The following is a 20,895-nucleotide window of genomic DNA, read 5'->3' as shown; positions in this document are numbered from 1 at the left end:
AGAGGAGAAGAACGGAGAGGAGAGGAGAGGAGAGGAGAGAAGAACGAAGAGGAGAGAAGAGGAGAGGAGAGGAGAGGAGAGGAGAGGAGAGGAGAGGAGAACGAAGAGGAGAGGAGAGAAGAGAAGAGAAGAGAAGAGGAGAGGAGAGAAGAACGGAGAGGAGAGGAGAGGAGAGGAGCGAAGAGAAGAGAACACGGAACGAGGAGAGGAGACTCTTATCTTTCTCCTTTCTTGCTCGTCAGGCGCGCTCTTTCTCCTAAGCCGCTTCTCGGCCGTTATTTCTATTAACTGTTCTCTCCCGCGCTGTAAAAAACACGGAGCGCATGAGAGAAGAGAAGACTGAGGGAGAGAGGAGGAGACTGAATAGGATCATGGTTTCAAGTTGTCTTTGTCATTCCTAAGCATTTTCACAGTTATTTCCAATAAATAACAATGAAGCTGTGAAATACACTGGAGGAAGCAGCATTTGTCAGGCAAGATAAAATGCAAGTGTATCCAACTTCTGCCTCGCTAAAAAAGCCATTTTCTAGCACAAATTGATTTAATGATCAATAAACTGACACATTTGCATAGTGTAAGACTGCTGAGTTTGCAGATGAATCTGCAATTATCGGACTGAAGACATCCTCGTGAATATGGTGACCTTCTTAAGTCAGTAAGAGCTAGAAGTTAGGGATTTTGGGAGGATTTTCCACAACCTGGCAACGCAATAGTTGTAATGTTAATAATAACAGCTCTATAACTAAACATAATGTATCAAACATGAATAAAGACAATAGTTACAGCTTGTTATCCCTATATTAAAGGGAGTCTTATAAAAGTGGTACATATTATCCTTTCTTTAGGAAGTCAGATTTGATTGTCTTATTATTTGAGACATTTTTCTTTGTCTCTCAATGTGCGCGTGCGAGTGCAGTGTTTGCGCGTGCATGTTTGGGAGCGCTCCTGCCGGTGGATGTTGGCATCTAAAAGCGCAACGGGACCTCAGATAGAGTCCGACTGTGGAGAGAGAGAGAGAGAGAGAGAGAGAGAGAGAGAGAGAGAGAGAGAGAGAGAGAGAGAGAGAGAGAGAGAGAGAGAGAGAGAGAGAGAGAGAGAGGGACGGAGATAGTTGGACTGTTAAGAAATCTGACGAGGATGAAAAAGTAAAACCGCGATCCTGCATCTGTCACTTGAAGTTTGATTCAACAACCAGCAGCAGCGACAGTGCTTCATGAGCGGAAAAACGAAAAGCAAAGAGGATGCCTCCAAAGGTGAGTGAAGATGAACCCCAGTCACATAGAATGGGATGTTCTTGTGCATTTTTTATTTCGGTATTGTGCGAACAAAAGAGGGAATAATCCGGTTGTGCGGTGATGCTGAGATCAGCATGCTGGCCACTTATCCCCATTGTCCCCACAATACAGAAAACATGAAACGGACTAGGCTACTTTAAAATATCGTTGGACGTATATTTCAAATAGGTTATACAAGCCCGTCCAGAAAATTATGTTATATATCAATTATGTTGATGTAAGCACATTGTTCTCTGTACGGGTCTTGCATCGTACAGTATTAACCCTTAAACCTTGCATGGTGTTTATTTCTATGTGCTCAAGATGAAACATCCAATACATGTCTCCATTATAAATTCACTGACATAGGCAATTTCCCCCCCACAGAAGGCTTTGTGGGTCTCAGATGTAATTTCAGCGGCGCGCACACACGAATAAATTGTCTCCCCTGTGGACAGCAATAAAACCAACGAGCGATACACCGCAATGGCAACTGGGAAACAATCATTGCCATGGAGACAAAAAAGGGAGTTGCCCGCGTCTATTCATGAGATTATTCATTCACAAAAAACAAAAGCAGGGAGATGCAGCTGCAGGGATTTAATTGCAATCAATTAGATGAAGTCCATATATAGCTTAATAAATTAAAGGACAATAAAATGACTCCAAACACATGAAAATAAAGCGTTTATAGAGGAAGGTTAAGGCCCTTTAAACTGTGTTTAGGCCAACTAAGTATGCTAATTTTGTTTGTTTGCTTATTAAAAATATTCTCATTCCATAAAATAATTCTTGACATGTTTAATGTTTAAATGAAAACAGAGGATCTTTAAGAAACTGCAGAAACAGTACCGGTCAACTATTTAATGATAAGGATTACAAATCAGAAAACAATGAGAGATTTAGGAAAAAGGAAGACAAAAGGACATTTTATTAAAAGTTGTCATTATTAAATTAGTTACATTGTTTCCTCCTACATCAGCAGTGGAGGGTTAACACAAGCCCCCATGGGTACCACAGTAACTCATGTTGTAAACACGGACAGTACACTTATAGTCCATAAGAGTACAAATAAAAAGAGTAAAGTGTAGGCCTACTCTTTAGTAAATATTCATGTGATTACAAAAATACCTTGAAAGATACAAACTGTGTCCAAAAATATTTTTTGCAATTCAAGTTTTAAGGGTTGCGATGAGAAGTCAGTGTGACTGAGTAATGGAGTGTACCGAGCGGGCGGATCATTTTCCAAACCCTCATTTATTTATTTTAAGATTCTTTTTAGTGCTTTTTTCACCTTTGTTGGATAGTCGAGATAGATCCACAGGAAAGGGGGCGAGAGAGAGGAGACCATCTGCAGCTAAGGGCCGCAAGTCGGACAACTCTTTTTCCAATAAAGCATAAATCCCCCTTTTGCTTGTCCAATTAAGTTTTGTGTTGCGGTGTCTTCTTCCCCTCAATGTGGGTCATTAAGCCGTAATGGTCTTATTACTGGCCCCTGAGGGCAAAGGGGCGTAAACGCCTACTGGAACCTGATGGTTGGAGAGAACTGCAGTTGTATTGGGTGTTTTCCCCCCCAACGGCCACAAGGGGTAACAATGAGTCTATTCCACACTTTAACACAGGGGTGTCAAAAATGCGGCCCACGGGCCAAAACCGGCCCACCAGGGGGTCCAATCCAGCCCTTGGGATGACTTTGCAAAGTGTATGAATTAGTTGTTTTGATCATAAAGTAAAAGCCTTTGCAGATACACTGTGATCAGTACGTTGTAACACACATGTGTAAATGATAAACTGATACTATTGTTGAAAGTGCACCTTTCTTTCTTAAGAAATTTCAGGTTGTTCATAATGTTTTGCAAAAAGTTTGAACATTTTCAGAATGTACTTGTACTTTCTTGCACTAAAACGAAGGGAAACATTTAGAGTTGTCATTAATTATAGGTTATTATGCTCTGATTTTACTGGTCCGGCCCACTTGAGATCAAATTGTGCTGCATGTGACCCCTGAACTAAAATGAGTTTGACACCCCTGCTTTATCACAAACTTCGCCAAGTGACAAATATGAGATTTATGTTTTATCTGAAGTTTTTTCACTGTATTTTTCGGTTTCACAAAGAGAAAGGACTTGAACGATGAAGATTAACTTGTTGGTTATGCAAATGCACGTCTGGTTAACGGCCTCACCTCCGTTAAAGAGCAGCGTACAGACGCTTCCCTGAGCTTTTCAATGGGATCTTCTGAGACAGTGCCGAACAGGGCTAGCTTAGCAGTATAGGCTACATAACGGAGAAAAGAATAGTTAACAAACCAGGAACAAAATAGTTTCCTGGTCACAGTCCTGACATAAAAAGGACAGGTCTGCTAAACCTCAGCTGCTATGGAACTGTGCCAGTAGAGGTTGCTATAGCAACAGAATGTTCAATGAGACTAGCTGCGGCTGTCAGAATAGTAATAAAGATTATTTATGGCAACCTTTACTCATAAAGCACCTTTAAAATGATACACACATCAATAAACAGAAAAAGCAATAAAAGCAAGCCAATAGACAATAAGAGCTGCTTTATGCGATGATGTATCTACTGAGAGAGCAGAACTATAATATCTCTTGCACATTACAACGGATTCCAATACAACAGTCCTGCAATAAATTCTGCCTTTGTGACACCAAGCATTGCGGCACCAAAATATTAGACCTTCCAGTATAATGCTGCCCCGTACAACTTCACCACATACCATAGTAGTCTCAATAAAACAGAACTTTTAAATGCAGCAGTATTTGTTGAAGCGCTCTTTACTTTGTGCAGGTGTGTATATTTTGCATAGTGTATATAGTGAGCTAGAACTAAATGACTGGAACAGATGGCTTTGAATCGCAGTCTTTAATTATGAAATATTGAACAATAAACTACATGCAAGTTAACGCTTTCCAAAGTATTGCATGGAAAAATAACAATTTAAGAGACAAAGTCGTAGTGAAAAATCAAAAGTTACTGAGCAATTACTGAGGCCACATTACACTGAATAATTTAAAGCAGCACAACGTGACACAGAGTCAAAAGACACCAGCAATGTTTGCTCTTACAATCAAACAGTCTGATGTACTTTTTGACTAAAATATCTTCAGCAATGACTCACTCCCCCTCAGGTGGACAGACATGCAGCGTCATATGTCACCTTGTTCTTTTCTTTATGCAATAGCTTAATAGTGGCATTACGGATTAAGTTTGGGTAGAACAAGAACTCATTAACATCTTGTTCTTAAAAGAGATTAGACTTATAAATGTGGATTAAAACTGCTTGTGCATTTGTGTGGGTGCGTGAGGTTCAGTGCGCGTGTTTCAGTGTCTGTATTTGGACTCATAAATAATCAGCAGGAGAGGATTCACCACGGAGACACTATTGTTAATTAACCCTGATTGTGACCCAGCAATACGGCAGCAGAGGTCAACATTGCACAGCAATTAAGACCCATCCAATAGATCACTGACCCTAATTTGACTTTTCACTGATGTAGTGATGTCAGCACTACAAGCACCACATTTGCATTGTGAAAACTTTGGGGATCCCCTGACGTTTATAGCACCATCATCAGGTCACATTTCCATTTGTTTTGGTTACTTCTGTTTATGACTAAATACCTGCAAAAGTAATGCCATCGTCCTCTATTGTACTCTGTGTTTAGTGCTAATAAGCACATGTTAGTATGCTAACGCACTAAACTAAGATGAGGAACATAATAGACAATATACCTGCTAAACATCAGCATGTTAAAGCTGTACTGCTAACGATCTTAGCATTTAGTTCAAAGCACTGCTGTGGCTATAATACAGCCTCGCAGAGAGTGAGGCTAATAAGGCTATATACTTGTTTTCTATATTAGTCTACATGTTTTCCAAATGTTATCTCATAATGACACAGATTTTTTACATTTATTTTTCTATTTAGATCCTGAAAATATGATGTTTTCCATTATAATCACACTTGTTATGGCATATCACTGACAGAGACAACTTTCTGGAATATTTGTAGCAACAAATTCATGTTACGTGCCCACAGTTGAGATTATTACCTTGAAGGTAGTTTCATTTGTTGGTTGTTAATATCACGAGGAGACCAAACATCTATCTAGCTATGGCTCTATAATTTAGGAGTACTTTGTGTGACGTCATATAAAAAATGTGAAACATTTCATTGCAAATTTGACTGAGTGTGGGACTCCTGGTAGTTTTGGTAGTATATGAAGTATAGATGAAAATAAAAATGTGCCAAGGATGCATTTTTTGCAAAAAAAGTTCTGATAAAAGTTTTAAAATGTTTACCCTTTATTGTTTTCTTCTATGCTACATCGATCTTTGCATTACTTAATTGTTTATACAATGTCAACATAAGCATGGCAGTAAAACAAATGCATTATTATTATTATTATTATTATCATTATTATTATTGTTATTATTATCATTATTATTATTATTATTATTATTATTATTATCATTATCATTATCATTATCATTATTATTATTATTATTATTATTATTATTATCATTATTATTATTATTATTATTATTATTATCATTATCATTATTATTATCATTATTATTATTATTATCATTATTATTATCATTATTATTATTATTATTATTATTATTATTATTATTATTATCATTATTATTATTATTATTATTATTATTATTATTATTATTATTATTATTATTATTATTATTATTATTGTTAGAGGTGAGAGATAGAACTATTTAGACTGTGTTGGTGCACATGAGGAAAGGAAGATAAACATGTTGGCTCACACTTAATGTTTCTGTTATCTGATAATATGGCGCCATCTAGTGGCTGCTAATGTAAATCACTTGTATAGAATGATGCTCTCCAAAATCTGAAAGGAAACTTAATTGAGTTTTTCTTTTTAATAGACTACTGTTTGGATACTGGCTACCTGCCCGGGCTGTGGGCTTAGGAACCTTTGCCAACACGTACCTGCTGCCATCTTTGTGGCTCGCTATTTCAGGCCAAGGTTACAAAGCTTGTTTTGGGAGGCGTGATGCATCTGTTCAAAGCTGGAGGGGTATTTCAGTTCAGTTGAGACAAACAGAAAAAAGAAAGAAAGAAAATAAACTGTGTAACTCTGACCACAGGCACAGTGACCCTGCCAATGCATCTGCTTGATCTAACAGAGTAATTTCCTTATCACAGGAAGCCACAGCATAAGAATACAATTATGCTTAAACAACAATAACATTATTTCCCTGAAAATATTGTTTTTTGTAGCCTCACAGAGATTTGGGAAAACAGAATAGGAAGCAGATTTATTTCAAAGATGATTTTCTCAGATACATTTGATGTTTCTTTTTCTAGTAGTTTTGCATTAAGTTGCTGAGTGGACATGTTCTCCGGCAACATCCTGCTTCACTGCCTTCAATGGCTTTTATAGGCTCCTGTACTGCAGGATATGCAAGCAACACACACTCTGCAATCTGTAATAATTTCTGTATCATCTCAGTAATATGGATGCTGTTGGAAGCATTGTAAGAGCACAATAATGTAATGGGCTGATAATACAGAGTTATGGGAGGCCTGGCTGCATTGCTCTGAGTGTGGTTACTATATACACTATTAATGTACTATGATGGTGTGCATTGAGGATAACCCGCACACCCACAGAGAGATATAATGCAAAGCCATTAGACGTGTGGGTTTCTGTATTTATGTGTGTGCTGGGTGAGTTTGCCTCAATTTAAAAGAATCATTCAAATCAAGGACATTCTTACTTTTTTTCCAAGGTGTGGATGAGGGTTATAGACTCCTTTCCCTTTGTGTCCCCTTAAGCAGTTTTAAAGTTTGTAAATGACCTTATTCCAACATGAAAGCAGTTTATATTATCTGCATCATCTTATTCCAGTGAAGCGATATGATGTTCACAGTATATGGAATAATAAAACTGTTATTTTAATGGCTGGATTATTCCATCAAAGGGAAATATCCATTTTTATTTAATTTGATTTTTATTTGAGTATTGAGTGCAACATTTGCCCAAATTTCCACTTGGCTTATTTTGTATTTTTGGAAAGTTTGGTATCTATACTATTATTAAATATATTTTGTGAGAGAAAAAACGTTTAGGTTGGAGGTAGTTTGAAGGTACGGCTCACTTGCTTGTGTTTGGTATACATAATCTCAATGTTTCCTTAGTCTTGTCATTTTCTGTTGATGCTCCATTTGAAGGCAGTGAGAGCAATACATCACAATCCCAAACACAGGTTTACTCCACAAAGTCATATTAGGCTAAATGCCAAGTCAACGCTTTTACAGTGGTCTGACTTTCACAGTTTTTTAACTGAGTTAGAACTAAAAGGATTTGTTGATTGACCCATTAGTCGTTCAACAGAAACATAATATGGCAAACATTCCCTCGTGTGCTGCTTTTATTGGTCTTATTCCATTTTACATGGACTTGAAGTTGGTTGAAGTTTGGTTTTAGGAATGGGGGAAATATGCAATTTGATGACACAACCTTCAGCTTTAAGAAACTGTAAGGCATTTAATTTGTACATTTCAAAGACTAAGTGATTAATCAATCAAGAACATGATCTGCAGATTAATTGATGATGTAAATAATCGTCAATTGCAGTACTTAACTGTGTTTTCAGGGCGATGTATACATGTAGAAATACTGTGACACAAACGCTGCAACTAGAGTAGAGAAAACTTTTTTTTTTTATCTGGCAAGGAGAAATACATGGTTGTTATATTTAGGTTTTTGGATAAAGGGTATGGATTCATAGAGTGTGCCTGGTTAAAGTTAGGGGATAGTGAGTCTTTACAAGTACACAAACACACTCAGAGATCCTTGAATTTGGAAACGGCCTCCTGGCTCCCTCTCTCTCTTATTGTGCCAGATCAGCGGGGCCTTGCGATGAATCATTAATGACTGGTTCCAAAGGCGTAATGGTCTCTAATGTTCTGTAATGATCTTTCGTCAACGCCATGTGCGCGGTCTTAATGGATCCAATGCCGTGGAGAATTCTCAGCTTTGAACTTCGGTAATTCCTCCTCTTTTCGTGAAGCAGCGCACAACAGGAAGTGCGAAAAGCCATGAGCACAAGGCTCCGGAGCTCCACGAGGGCAGCATGAGTTTCCCTCTCCGCCGATCGACCTCAGGTAGGACCGGGGGGGAACTGTCTCAATTAAATAACGAGATTTGCCTGAAGTAAATCTGCTACATAATTCTTAAAAGGCACCTCTGTAAAAAAATAGCACAACTCGGCACTTTGTATAAAAAGCTTTGGGAATATGCTGTTATAGGGGAGAAGAATTTATGGATTTTTCTAAAATACTGCTTTTTTTATGTTACAGATCGTTTTTATTTTTTATCTTAACATGTTCTTAAAATATTACATTTTTGTTTTTTATAAAGTTGCTATTGATATCAGTTTAACATTATTTTATAAACTAAAAACTCAAACTCGAGTTCAAATTTGAAGCGCTGTCCGTGGTGCTGAAAGCAGGGCCGGGCGCGCCCTGCTGCTGACAGAGGCTGCTCCACTCCAAACAAAATACGTTTTGTAAGATACATGCCCTCATTAACATATATACATAATGCATGCTCTAGTAGTTTAGGCTCCGATTAATATTGTGTTGTATCCTTAGAATCTTTGAGATTTATCTTTAAAGCATTTCAGGAATTGAGACCATGGACTTGCATCGTGTGCTCCACGCTCACAGGGCTGACAACTCCAACTTTAAACATTTTTAGAGGACTTAACAGAAGTCTCAGGTTGGGAGCGCTAAATAAATTCTTCAATTGGCTTAAAATGAGTTTACACCAACGCCCTGAATCAAAAAGTCTCAGCTCTTTACACTTATCCCTTTACTGTCAAAATCCATGTTGGCCTGATTGATGGTTTCTGACACCGTGTACTCCACTAAAATAGCTTTTTAACTAACATTTAATATTTTAATAGTTCTTTCAAAAGATGCACACATTTGTTCAATGATTTTTAACATAAAAATAATTGCTATTTTGATAATCGATTAATCATTGAAGTATTTTCATTTCCTGCTTTTCTCTGTTTTAAAACATAGTAAACTGAATATCTTTGACAAAGCAATACATTTAAAGATATCACATTTGACTAAAATAAATTGGGATGGATGTTTTAAAAATTTTAAAAAAAAATCTGATTTTTTTTTAATTAAATCGATTAATCCAGAAAATAATCGGCAGATTAATCGACCGTTATTTTAGTCGTTAGTTGCAGCCCTATTGTAAAGATGTATCACACTGTTCACTGCTGCTTTTGATGGCCTACTTTTCTGAATGCCTGTGTGTAACTCCATTATGAATACTGCTGCGTGCTGCTGGGTTTCTGATTATACTCTAAGTGGCATTCACAACTTGACTGAGAATCACACACCCATAAGGGCTCCCCTGGACATTTGCTTTTAAATATAATGTAGTTATCAATATCAAGATTAACTCCCTCTTCTCCAATCTTTGTCAAATCTTACTGCATGTAGGGGACGCTGCGGAGCAGCAACCAGACCTTATAGAAGTTTACACGCAAATCCCTTAATAATACTTTCCCTCTGTGTTATTTGGCAGTTTATGGGTTTCCATTAATGCCCTTATTGATTCATGTGTTTTCTGTCACATTTAAACGTGTTACCGTGCCGATTTAAAGCTAGAAGGGTGAGGAAACGGTTCCCCAGAGTCACATTGTATCTGGTTTGTTTTCCCTGCAGCTTCTATTGTTACATGTGTCACCTCATATTTGTGCTGCTTTTGCTTTTAGGGGCACGTGGTGTGGGTTTAAAAGCAAAGAGCTCATAAATGAAAGATGAAGGCTTAGCTTTCAGTCATTTCATTACAGTGGTTGTGCGTGTTTGCTTTCATATGTTGATGTTTTAGTTGACATCACAGACTGGTTATGAAATATTTCATGGCTGAAGTGTCGTCTCTCTCAGGGAGTGCACAGCCTGTGGGTAACACCAACTGTATTTTTATGTGTACATTTACGAGGATCTTACCTAACCAGGATGCCACAGGTGTAACTTCAACTCCTTCAGTCAAGGAGAGGCTAAAGGCTCTCCTTCAGTGCCCAGTTCCTGATCCCAGTTTCTGTCAACAGTCCATCACCTTCTCCTCCACCCACTGCCTTATTCTCACAGCGCGCTACAGCTTACTGACTTTTCCTCCTCTTCAGTCATGTAATTTACTGCTCACCACATCCTCTTGCTGTCCAGCCATCGATTTTCACTACCTTTTCCACTGTCGAACAACAGCGTGCGTTGGCTCTGCCTGCTGCTGGGCGCCAGGTGCCGCAGGTCGACCTCCGCTGTGAGTCAGACGGCTCTTTGTCCGCCGCCTCGTCTTCCTTGGAGTTGCAGTTGCCATGCGCCGTTGCAGCTGTATCTGCCTGCGGCCAGTCGACATGCATGGGCTGGACGATTGCTGCTGCATGTGTGCTAGAAAACGTCTAGAAAACAACACAGCTCATCTGCACTGAAGTGCTGTCTCCGTTATTCACTTCGTTCTTCTTGCACGCTGCAGCCTTTCAGCAGTGGTGAACCTCTGCACCAAAATAAGATGAGAGCCCCTCCTTTCTCCACTTTCTCTCTCTCTCTCTCTCTCTCTCTCTCTCTCTCTCTCTCTCTCTCTCTCTCTCACACACACACACACACACACACACACACACACACACACACACACAGTAGGTATCTCTCCCTCTCCATTCCATTATTGTCTCTTCACTTAATTCATCTCTATTCATATTTTATTTTTTCATGCCTCCTCATATATATAATTTCTGTCTCCAGCCCTTGCTCTCTCTCCTACTCACACACTCTCTCACTCTTTTGCCTCTCTTCATTTTTGCCTCCTCTCTTTCATTCATCTTTCTCTTTTCCCAATCTATTTGTAGGTTCACTCAAAATCTCATTTCATATTCTCCCCCACGCCCCCCACCCCTTTTCATTATTTCTCCTCTCATTAGTTCACCTGTCTCTCTCCTCTCTCCCTCTCATTTCTCTGTTAATTTTCTTCTCACTCCACCTCCTATATTACATCTCCCCTCCCTCTCCCCCCTCTCAATCTCCCTGCCTATCACACATCAGTATTGAGTGGAACATGTAAATATCATGCCACGTGGGGTTCAGGGCTACAGGTGCCTTATGAGGAAGAGCTAACGGCACTCATCACACCCCATCGCCATTCGACCCCCTCCCCAAAAAAAAACCACACACACATACATATAACACGTACACACGTACACACATGCACACCCCCACCTCCTCCCACCACCCTCCTCGTTCTTCTTCCTCGGGGCGGGCAGGGCTGCAGCAGTTTTATGAACGGCACGGCTACTTCATGGACCCTTTCCCGTTGAGCTGTTTCATTGACAAACGTTCCGGCTGCTGCATTTTTGTCACAGACATCGTCGACGTGCGGAGCATCGCCGGGGGAGCGGTGCAGAGCAGAAGAAGAAGAAGAAGAAGAGGAAGCAGCCGCTGCAGTGATCATCGCAACAACCCCTGGTGTCCTTCGCACCAGTTTATAAGCTGTTGATTCGCCACTTGAACCCGGACTGGATCCCCACGCGCCCCCTCTTCTTCCTCCACGCTCTATCGGGACAGCCAGCAGAATCACCTGAGGGGGAATCACTTAGACAGCTTTTGCCACTCGGACCCCTTGGGGGACGTGAGGCTGCGTCGTTAACGCTCTCTCACTGGCAGATTACTGGATTTGTTTAAGGACTTCAATGAAGCGCCAGGACGCACCGATGGAGGATTCTGGACGCTTTTTAAAATCACAAGACTGCAGCGGCCGGTGTGTGATGCGAACTGAGCCGTGGGTGGTGTAGACACCCTCTCCGCGCTCCACACACCCCCATCGTCTTATCTGTGAACACCCTCCGTCCCTCCCAAGCGGGACGCGCAGTCTTGTTTCACTCCACCGTGGGAACATGTCCCGGGCAGCGGCTATCGCAAGCTCCCTGATCCGCCAGAAGCGGCAGGCGAGGGAGAAGGCGAATGCTTGCCGCGGTAGCGTCAGCCCGAGCAACAGCAAAGGCACAAATGAGAAACCGAGCAAACTGAACGTGTTCTCGCGTGTCAAATTGTTTGGATCGAGGAAGAAACGGAAGAGAAGGCGACCTCCAGGTGGGATAGAGGGGGAGAGAAAAGTGGGAAAGCCACCTCAACCATCTTCACCAGCAGCATCATTGCCATCATCACCTCCAACAAACACCATTTTCTCTCATCACTGAGGCTGGTCCTTCATCTCTTCATCATTCGTCACCCTCCTCTTGGCATGGGCTCAGGAATTAATGCTGTTGCATGACCACAAACATCACATGTGAATAACTTTGTGTAGTCCCGCAGCAAAGTGTTGTAGCAGCATGTGTCTGCGACAGCTGATGGAGATCTCAATAAAGCAGGATCCCAATTTAAGCAGAGCTGGAGCTACTCCTGCTCTCACGTTTCATCTGTCAATTATTTTTGATTTGTATGTGCGCCACAGTGTACAGGGGTCAGGGATCGATATTGGGCCCTTGAGGCCCTGTGATTGGAAACATAAACAGCTTATTTTCCAAATGATTCTTCTGGCTTCATGGCAATTGCTGGATTTGATACATGTGATCGCATGATAAGGAGTGAATGCCGTTGATGTGTCTCCTCTCCTCTGCTCCTCTCAGAGCCCCAGTTAAAGGGCATTGTGACCAGGCTTTCCAGTAGCCAGGGCTTCCAGCTGCAGATGCAGCCTGATGGCACCATTGATGGGACAAAGGATGAAGACAGCACCTACGGTAAGTCTAACTCTGACCTTTACACGTATAAAAAAAATACTGGCCATCCACATTTTTCCATAATCTCTGAATTTCGTATTCTGCCTTCTTTTTCATAAATCAACTAGGGCTGCAACTGATAAGCCTTATCTGCTGAAAACTTTCCCTATTAACCGATTAATCGTTTTGTCTATATAATGTCAGAATATGTCCAAGGTGACATCTTCAAAATGCTTGTTTTATCTGGCCAACAGTCCAAACACCAAAAGGTATTCAGGTAACTATCCTATAAGATAAAGACAAGCATCAAATCATCATGTTTGAGAAACTGGAACCAAAAATGTTTGATATCTTTGAATGGGAAAATGACAAATCTGTTATCATGATTATTTCGATTTTGTCAATCGATTAATCAACTCATTGTTTCATATTTAGAGAGCTTAAGTTACTATTAATGCAAAGACAAATATGCGTTACTCCAACGCTGGTAAAAACGCATGTTAACTTCATGTCCTGGTACATTGAAAATGAGTGTCATCATATGTAGTAATACCTCAATGTGCTTTACTTATAAAGCAAAGGAAGATAAAATAAGATAAGCACATATTACAGGTACAGTAGAAACTGAAACCATGCTTTCTTTTGATCTCAATATTCAATATTACTTAAGGTACAATAGAACATATTGAAGGTTCAATATCTAGCAATGTCGGATTTAGTTTAATTCTCATTTTGTCCACTTTGGTGTTATCACCCAAAACCAGTTTGAATCCAATTTAATGATAAACTTCACTCTGAGAAAATCTGTCTGATGTGGGAAATTTAATCTCAGTCACTCAGTCAGCAACATGTCAAGTGTTCATTTAATTAGGAAACTGGTGGCTGCTTTTCCTTCAAATGTCAGATGATATCATCTAAAGTATCTGCGTTAAAGATTTCCTCAGAAAAAAATCCATTAAAATCTCTTCACATTCCACAGAATGCACATCGCAAAACATACTACTGATCAAGTGAGCACATTTTCTCTCATTTGCTCCATCTCTTTCTCACACACACACACACACACAAACACACAGACACACACACACACACACACACACACACACACACACACACACACACACACACACAGATACACTCACTCTACAAGGCATGATTGACACGACTAATTGAATTCTGCTGTTGTGGTTCAGACAGTAATCACTCTCCTCCTCGTGCACAGTTGGTGTTGCCAGCTGCCAGCATCACGCATTAATCTCTGCTACTTCTCAGGCCACCAACTATTGTGTGTACTAACAAATAGACGCAGCTACAAAGGTTGCGTGCTCTTTAATTAGACAATTACATGGTGTATACATCATGTAGACGCCCACCCGCGTGAAATCAGTCGACTGTGACTGGGTTTCAATGGATAATCCATGTAATCCACATCTCTATATAACCGCAGTCATTATAAAAAAGAAAAGAAAACATGGTTGGCTAAATGGTTGTAATTAAACAAGAGCCTGGCTCATCAAATTGCCCGGAATAATTATGTCCCTGCTACGGAGCCACCTTAGAAACACATAAATAACTTTTGTGCTTGTGAGAACTGAATGCACACCAGCGAAGAGAACAACAACAACAAAAACAACAATGATGGAGAGTATCAGTGCTGTGACGTAATTCTTTCTATACACCCACAAATGTGTTTGTGATAAAGCTGTACATCTACACTATACTCGTTTTGCCACATTAGATGCTTTATCTGTTTATCTGACAGGCCTGCCAAGTACGGCTGGGCTATATCGATATATATCTACGGTATATGTATATCTATAGATAGATATATGTATCCGCTTAGATTTTGGATTTTAGCAGTGTTGTCTTGTTTTAAAGGCTTTACAGTAAAGTGATGTCATTTTCTAAATTTACCAGACTGTTCTAGCTGTTTACCCACACGTCAATTATATCCACATTACTGTGTAAATATTCTGTGAAAGCACCAATCGTCAACCCTACATTATCGTTGTAATATCGACATTGGTCTAAAATATTGTCATAACTCTACTGCAAATACATTTAAAGTAGATCAGTGTGCTTTAATGTTTATGTAATGAGCATCTAGTGTCAATAAGCCTACACATCTCTTCTCTACATGTTCTAATAGTAATAGTATATACTAGTAGTAGTCCATACATGTTTGTATCTGCAGCCAACCATCTGTGAAATAAGACAACCTTTAGTGGGCTGTCTCAAAAACATGGCTCCCCTTCCTACGTCACATGCAGACTCATTAGCATATACAGACCCCCCCCTCCCCCCATCGGAGTATCTCCACCTACTGGTTGAATTGCTCTTGCAAGACAGAGCAGACTGGGCTTTTTCAGGGGGGAGGGGGGGTGGGCTTAAAGAGACAGGCGCTGTAACGGAGCGGTTCAGACAGAGGGTGAACACAGGGATATTCAGACAGACGGTATGAGAATAATAATGTGTTTTTATGAAAGTTAAAGCATATAAACGTGTTTCTATTAGAAACCCATAAAACAAGTACGAACTTGAAAATGAGCATTATATGTCCCCTTTAAATTATTTATACATTTGTCCAATAGACATTTAAACAGGTATCACCTTCAGGTTATGTTTCACCACCTTCTGATATTTCATAGACCAAATGATTAATCGATTAATACAAAACATATTTGACAGATGAGCTGTTGTGTAAATAATCCTGAGTTATAGCTTCAGTGGAAAGATATTTATTAATAATAATAGAAAGAGCCGTTAACTCCCACGCTGTATCTTTACTCATGAAACTTGTCATTGCCAAATGTTTTTCCACCCTGACTTGACGGCCACTAAACGATTAGTGTTATTCAGCGGCCTTAGCGCGTGACTGACCTTGTGAAATAGCCTCTCTGTTGCAAAATGGAGGTGTCATCGTACCAGATGCTACACTGATATTGATGAGGATGTTTCTCCCCGTTTTTTCTCTGTGCGAGCGTGTTTGTTTGCCATCTGTGTGTTTGTCATGTGTTTATTTGTGTGTGTTTATTTGTGCATACGTAGCTGTGTTCAACCTGATCCCAGTGGGGCTTCGTGTGGTGGCCATCCAGGGCGTCCAGACCAAACTGTATCTGGCGATGAACAACGAAGGCTTTCTCTACACATCTGTAGGTCACCACACACACACACACACACACACACACACACACACACACACACACACACACACACACACACACACACACACACACACACAGAGACTAACACCATCATCATCATCATTAGAAACTATTAGGGACTGAAATCTCTTCTTTGGGTTGAGGTAATGAAGCAGCAGCTCTCAGTGTGGCCAGTGTGATTATCATCCTATAATCACTTCAATACTTTAACTACAGTGTTGCCTTGTGAGTCAGCTGCCACTGGGTGTTATAATCCAGCGTCTGAGCCTCCCTTATCTAACTACTGATGTTGTGGCTTCACGGGATTGATGGCAGATCATCCTCCAGCCTCCTTTTGCGTATCTCCCTTTAGTCATTCTTTGATAGGAAGCTTACTTTCGGTTCATTTACACACGGATCTGAAATGTGTTTTTATGCTTTTCCAGCTAGATTTACACATACATCCCCACTGTGCATCTATTTCCTCAGACCGATCAGTGTTGGCGGCAGTGCAGTGCATTGAGTGCCTCACTTTAGCTCTTGAGCGTGGATGGTGGGTGTTGTAGCTGCAATAACAAAAAAGAATCAACGATAATAACGCGCACTTCTAGCAATCTAAACAAGCCTGCGAGACTAAAAGATGAAAACTAACCAAGAGGAAATGGAAAAATGGCCCACACCTCGAAGTAATAACATCCACGCTGCTACGCCCTCGCAGGCACGTACACCTCCACAATATCTGACCCATCATGTCCAGTCCTGCATGCTATGCCTCAGTCATAACACTCATATCGGTCACATCATCTTCTCCCCTGATATTAAATACACAAACACAAGATCTTTAGAGATACATCTGTCCGTCTACTTGTACTCAATGCATTTGAAGATCATACATACACGAAACTTAATTACAAATTGGATGAAGGAGAGATTCTTTCTGGATCTTTCCTGAGTGTCGTCTTTCTCTCAGCGGGCTGGTTGGTATTCAAGGGAGTAGCCAGTTGCCATGGAGATGCAGGAATAAGAAAATGCAAATGTCAGCTGTCCTAAGTCGGTGCAGTTTGTTCTCCGAGACGCGGCCGAGATAATGATTCAAACAGCGGAGCAACTGATGGATGAATTCACTGATGGCAATATGGAGGAAACCTTCTGGGTCTCCTTCTCTGCGGCTAAGCCCCCCCCCCCCACCCACCCACCTCTCCAAGTCTACTTAATCTCCTTTCTCTCATTATTTGTTCTAATATTTGTCACACTTTCCCCTCAGGAACATTTTACCCCGGAGTGTAAGTTCAAGGAGTCGGTGTTTGAGAACTACTACGTCACCTACTCCTCCATGCTGTACCGGCAGCAGGCCTCAGGTCGGGCCTGGTACCTCGGACTCAACAAGGAGGGGGGAAGCATGAAGGGGAACCACGTCAAGAAGAACAAGGCCGCCGCACACTTCATACCGAAACCGCTCAAAGGTAAGGCTAGTAGGGGAGTGAAGCGCACTTTGTAGCTCAACGTCTCACAAACAGCAACATGCTTAAGTTCAGACTTTCATTCTGCTGTAGTATTAGAAATATTTCTAAACTTAAACAACTTAAAAAACACATTTAAAGCTCCAGAAAACAAAAGAATGTCTCTAACTTTAAAGTGGTAATAGACACTTTAACTTATTATGAAGTAAATGTTGATTGCACAATGTAATGGCTGTAGAATAATGACACCATTAGCGTTTAAATTAGTTTCCTATAAGCCTCGCTTTCACTCTGCAATTCTGTCTGCCACCGAGAATGAAGGCTTTATTTACGGGACGAAACAAAGAGCGTCAAACATTGCACGATCAAAACAAGAGTAAGAGGAAGAGTATGGAGTATCGATATCTATTCCCATTTACCAAAGAGTATCAATGCAAGTTATTTGGTTACTTTCCCCAGTAGTGGAAATGGCGGTGAAACAACAAAAGTGTTGAAAACAAAATGCAGTGTGTCCCGTCAGTGTTGCTGGTAGTTGCTAGGCTTTTGAGGAAAACGGAAAGCAATCCGGTTGTCTTTGCGACAGCGGAACGGAAAATAATATCACTTGTCCTTAAGTTTATGAAATTTTAAATTCAAAAGCTAAATCTGCTTCATCAGGTCTCTGCAGGTGTGCTTTGATCAGATTTGATTGACAGTGGCGTCATAAGCAAACAATCCACCACAAGCCGTCAGACTTTGACTCTGATTGTCATTTTGCTGTAGTCTGATTGATGCATGTGAATATGTCAAATCACACGGTCTCTTATCTGAAAGAATGCTTTGTTTTGCCCAAAATAAGAAAATCCTAACATATGTTCACAATAGATTTAGATGGGTACAGAATTATGACATATTTATGAGAATGCATTTTTCATGACTTTGAGAGCTCATTACTAAAAAAAACTCAGACTGTCAACTGAAAAGAGTCTAGCTTCCTGGACTTACTTACAGTCCATCACCCTCCTGCACTCATCTTCTTTTAATAGATTAATACAAAAATGTGTTTTTGTCTTTCCCATGGGAGACCTGGCTTCTAAAGACAGGGCTGAAAGCACTTCCTCAAAGACACGGCGTGCTACATCAAAATGAAAACGCACAAAATTATTTTGGAACTAGAGCAATGAAGAACAACACACATAAAGCGGGAGAGAAAAATAGAAGATGGGCTTTGATCAATAGTTGTAATGTATAGTAACAAGGGATCACATGACTGCTTTCGCTGCTTTGAAAGGCAGCTATAAAAACCAGCTGCACGCCATTAGTGGAGGGCAAAGCTAAAAGGAGAATGAATATTGGACACAAACATGAATACAAATTAATGCTAATGTTGCTCTGTACCTGCTTTGTGTGTAAATAGGCAACTGTTTTCTAACAGGCTTAAAACTTAGAGGTTGATTTATGCCAATGATGCATTCGAGAGGGGGCAAAAAAAAGCTATTGTAGGTTTACAGCTCAGCGTTGCAGGAATTCTGATCTACGTGCAGGGGAACTAAATGTGCCCAACAGCCTGAACAAGGCATGCATACCAAACCTGAGAGATTGAGTCAGACCAACAACTTGATTAATAATTTAATCAATGATTCTTGTCTCCTGTGTTTTTGTGTGTGTGTGTGCAGTGGCCATGTATAGGGAGCCCTCTCTCCATGACCTGACAGAACTCTCACGGTCAGGCAGCGGCACACCGACCAAGAGTCGCAGCGCTTCGGCCCTACTCAACGGCGGAGGGAAGTCGCCCAGCAACAATGACTTATCCTAGCCCCCCACCCCTCACACACACACACACCCACAGACACACACACACACACACACACACACACAGATCTCAGGCCGACATGCCCACACATCAGGCTGGTGAGGGGTAGGAGAAGGCGAGGAGAATAAGGAAGGAGGACAAGAGTGTGTTCTTCCACTTACGGAGCCAACTGTGACTGACTGTGATGTAAATAAATCAAGGACAATCAATCCGTCTGCCTCTGCTGCTCTGGTGTGCAGAGGGACAGGACCTGTGAATCTCTTCCCTTGACTACTCTTCCCACTGTATGATACCCAGAGAGAACGAGGGAGGGAGAAGGAGTGCGACAAGAGGGATAGAGAGAGTCAGTCAGTCACATATCCAGATAAACAGACTGTTACAGAGAACCAAAGAGTCCAAGTATTAACTATGTTATCGCAGGCGAAAAGGAAAAAAGTGGCAAGAAAGTTAGTGACAAAGGAAGGAAGGAAGTATTTATCTATTCTACCATATGCTATGTTTACACAGAGCTCATGGGGTTAAGTCATATTTTTAAAAATGACGTATGTATTCCATGTACACTTATGAGGACTGATCATTTGTTTGCATGCAGGTGTGCCTGTGTGTGTGTGTGTGTGTGTGTGCGCGCGCGAGTGGTCAAGTACACGCTGTGCTTGCAGTAGGAGTGATGTGCGTGTGTGGGCAAGCGAGTGTGTGCGCGCATGTGTCTGGGGGGTGGGGGACGGGGGGAGGATTTTACCTTTTTAAGATCTGTCGTATATCAGACAAACCTCCTGAGGGCTTTAACAGGTTAAAATTAGGTTTACTGTATATGCTTCCATGCTTACTTCTTACAAGCAATGCTGTTGTTTATCTTTACGTTTGTTGTCGTTGTCCCCTTGCTGTTTGTTTGTTTGTTCGTTGTTGCATGGAAGCTTGTGGACCTCTGCTCAGTAGCAGCATGCTGAAGGTCATTTTTTTTTCTGGTCTTACGTGTTCCTGACCTTAAGAGAACACTAGTGAGCCAATAGTGTCATACCAGAACACTAGTGAACCAATAGGAGGGTGTTGGAACACTACTGGACCAATAGTATTGCACCAGAACATGAATGGACCAATGGTGTTGGACCAGAACCAGGAACACCTGGACCAATGGGAGCACAGATTAACTTACTATTTTGGTTCCTGCTGTGAACAAACTAGAAATGCACTAAATAAACTATTTCTAAAGAAGCTATGGTCTTGTTTTATTGTCTTGTGTTGGTGCCATGCTTTGAGTCCAGATTACAAAACTATGTTTGCCCATGCAGGCTACAAAGGAGACGTGGGAAAAAACATGTTTCTTTTGTTTTACTTCATTTTGCAAGCATGATTGCGCAATGCAGCCAAACGTTTCTCCTTTGTATTATTTCAGAAGTTCTAAACCGGTTTTAAGGATGTCATTAGAAAAG

At 40.8% G+C, this 20,895-nt stretch overlaps 1 protein-coding gene across 3 annotated transcripts; it reads left to right on the top strand.

Annotated features, from left to right (window-relative positions):
• Positions 1-358: 358 nt before the first annotated feature.
• Positions 359-20,664, top strand: fgf13b (fibroblast growth factor 13b). Of its 3 annotated transcripts, none has more exons than XM_029447806.1 (5): positions 359-1,253; positions 12,981-13,091; positions 16,119-16,222; positions 17,478-17,676; positions 19,329-20,664. In XM_029447806.1, exons 1-5 carry the CDS (start codon positions 1,214-1,216, stop codon positions 19,466-19,468), a joined length of 594 nt encoding a protein of 197 aa, XP_029303666.1. In that variant the 5' UTR covers positions 359-1,213; the 3' UTR covers positions 19,469-20,664. The 3 variants fall into 3 exon arrangements, with proteins under 3 accessions (XP_029303666.1, XP_029303667.1, XP_029303664.1); XM_029447807.1 differs by lacking the exon at positions 359-1,253 and adding an exon at positions 8,391-8,445; XM_029447804.1 differs by lacking the exon at positions 359-1,253 and adding an exon at positions 11,546-12,444.
• The last annotated feature ends 231 nt before the right edge of the window (positions 20,665-20,895 follow it).

Source organism: Cottoperca gobio, chromosome 14 (genome assembly GCF_900634415.1).
Source record: "Cottoperca gobio chromosome 14, fCotGob3.1, whole genome shotgun sequence".
NCBI classification, from domain to species: domain Eukaryota; kingdom Metazoa; phylum Chordata; class Actinopteri; order Perciformes; family Bovichtidae; genus Cottoperca; species Cottoperca gobio.
This window is presented reverse-complemented; position numbering and strand designations above follow the sequence as displayed.

Coding starts and splice junctions, on each gene's coding strand:
- fgf13b (XM_029447804.1), top strand. CDS start 12,249: ATGTCCCGGGCAGCGGCTATCGCAAGCTCCCTGATCCGCCAGAAGCGG. Junction 12,445..12,980: donor GAAGAGAAGGCGACCTCCAG/GTGGGATAGAGG, acceptor TGCTCCTCTCAG/AGCCCCAGTTAAAGGGCATT. Junction 17,677..19,328: donor CATACCGAAACCGCTCAAAG/GTAAGGCTAGTA, acceptor GTGTGTGTGCAG/TGGCCATGTATAGGGAGCCC.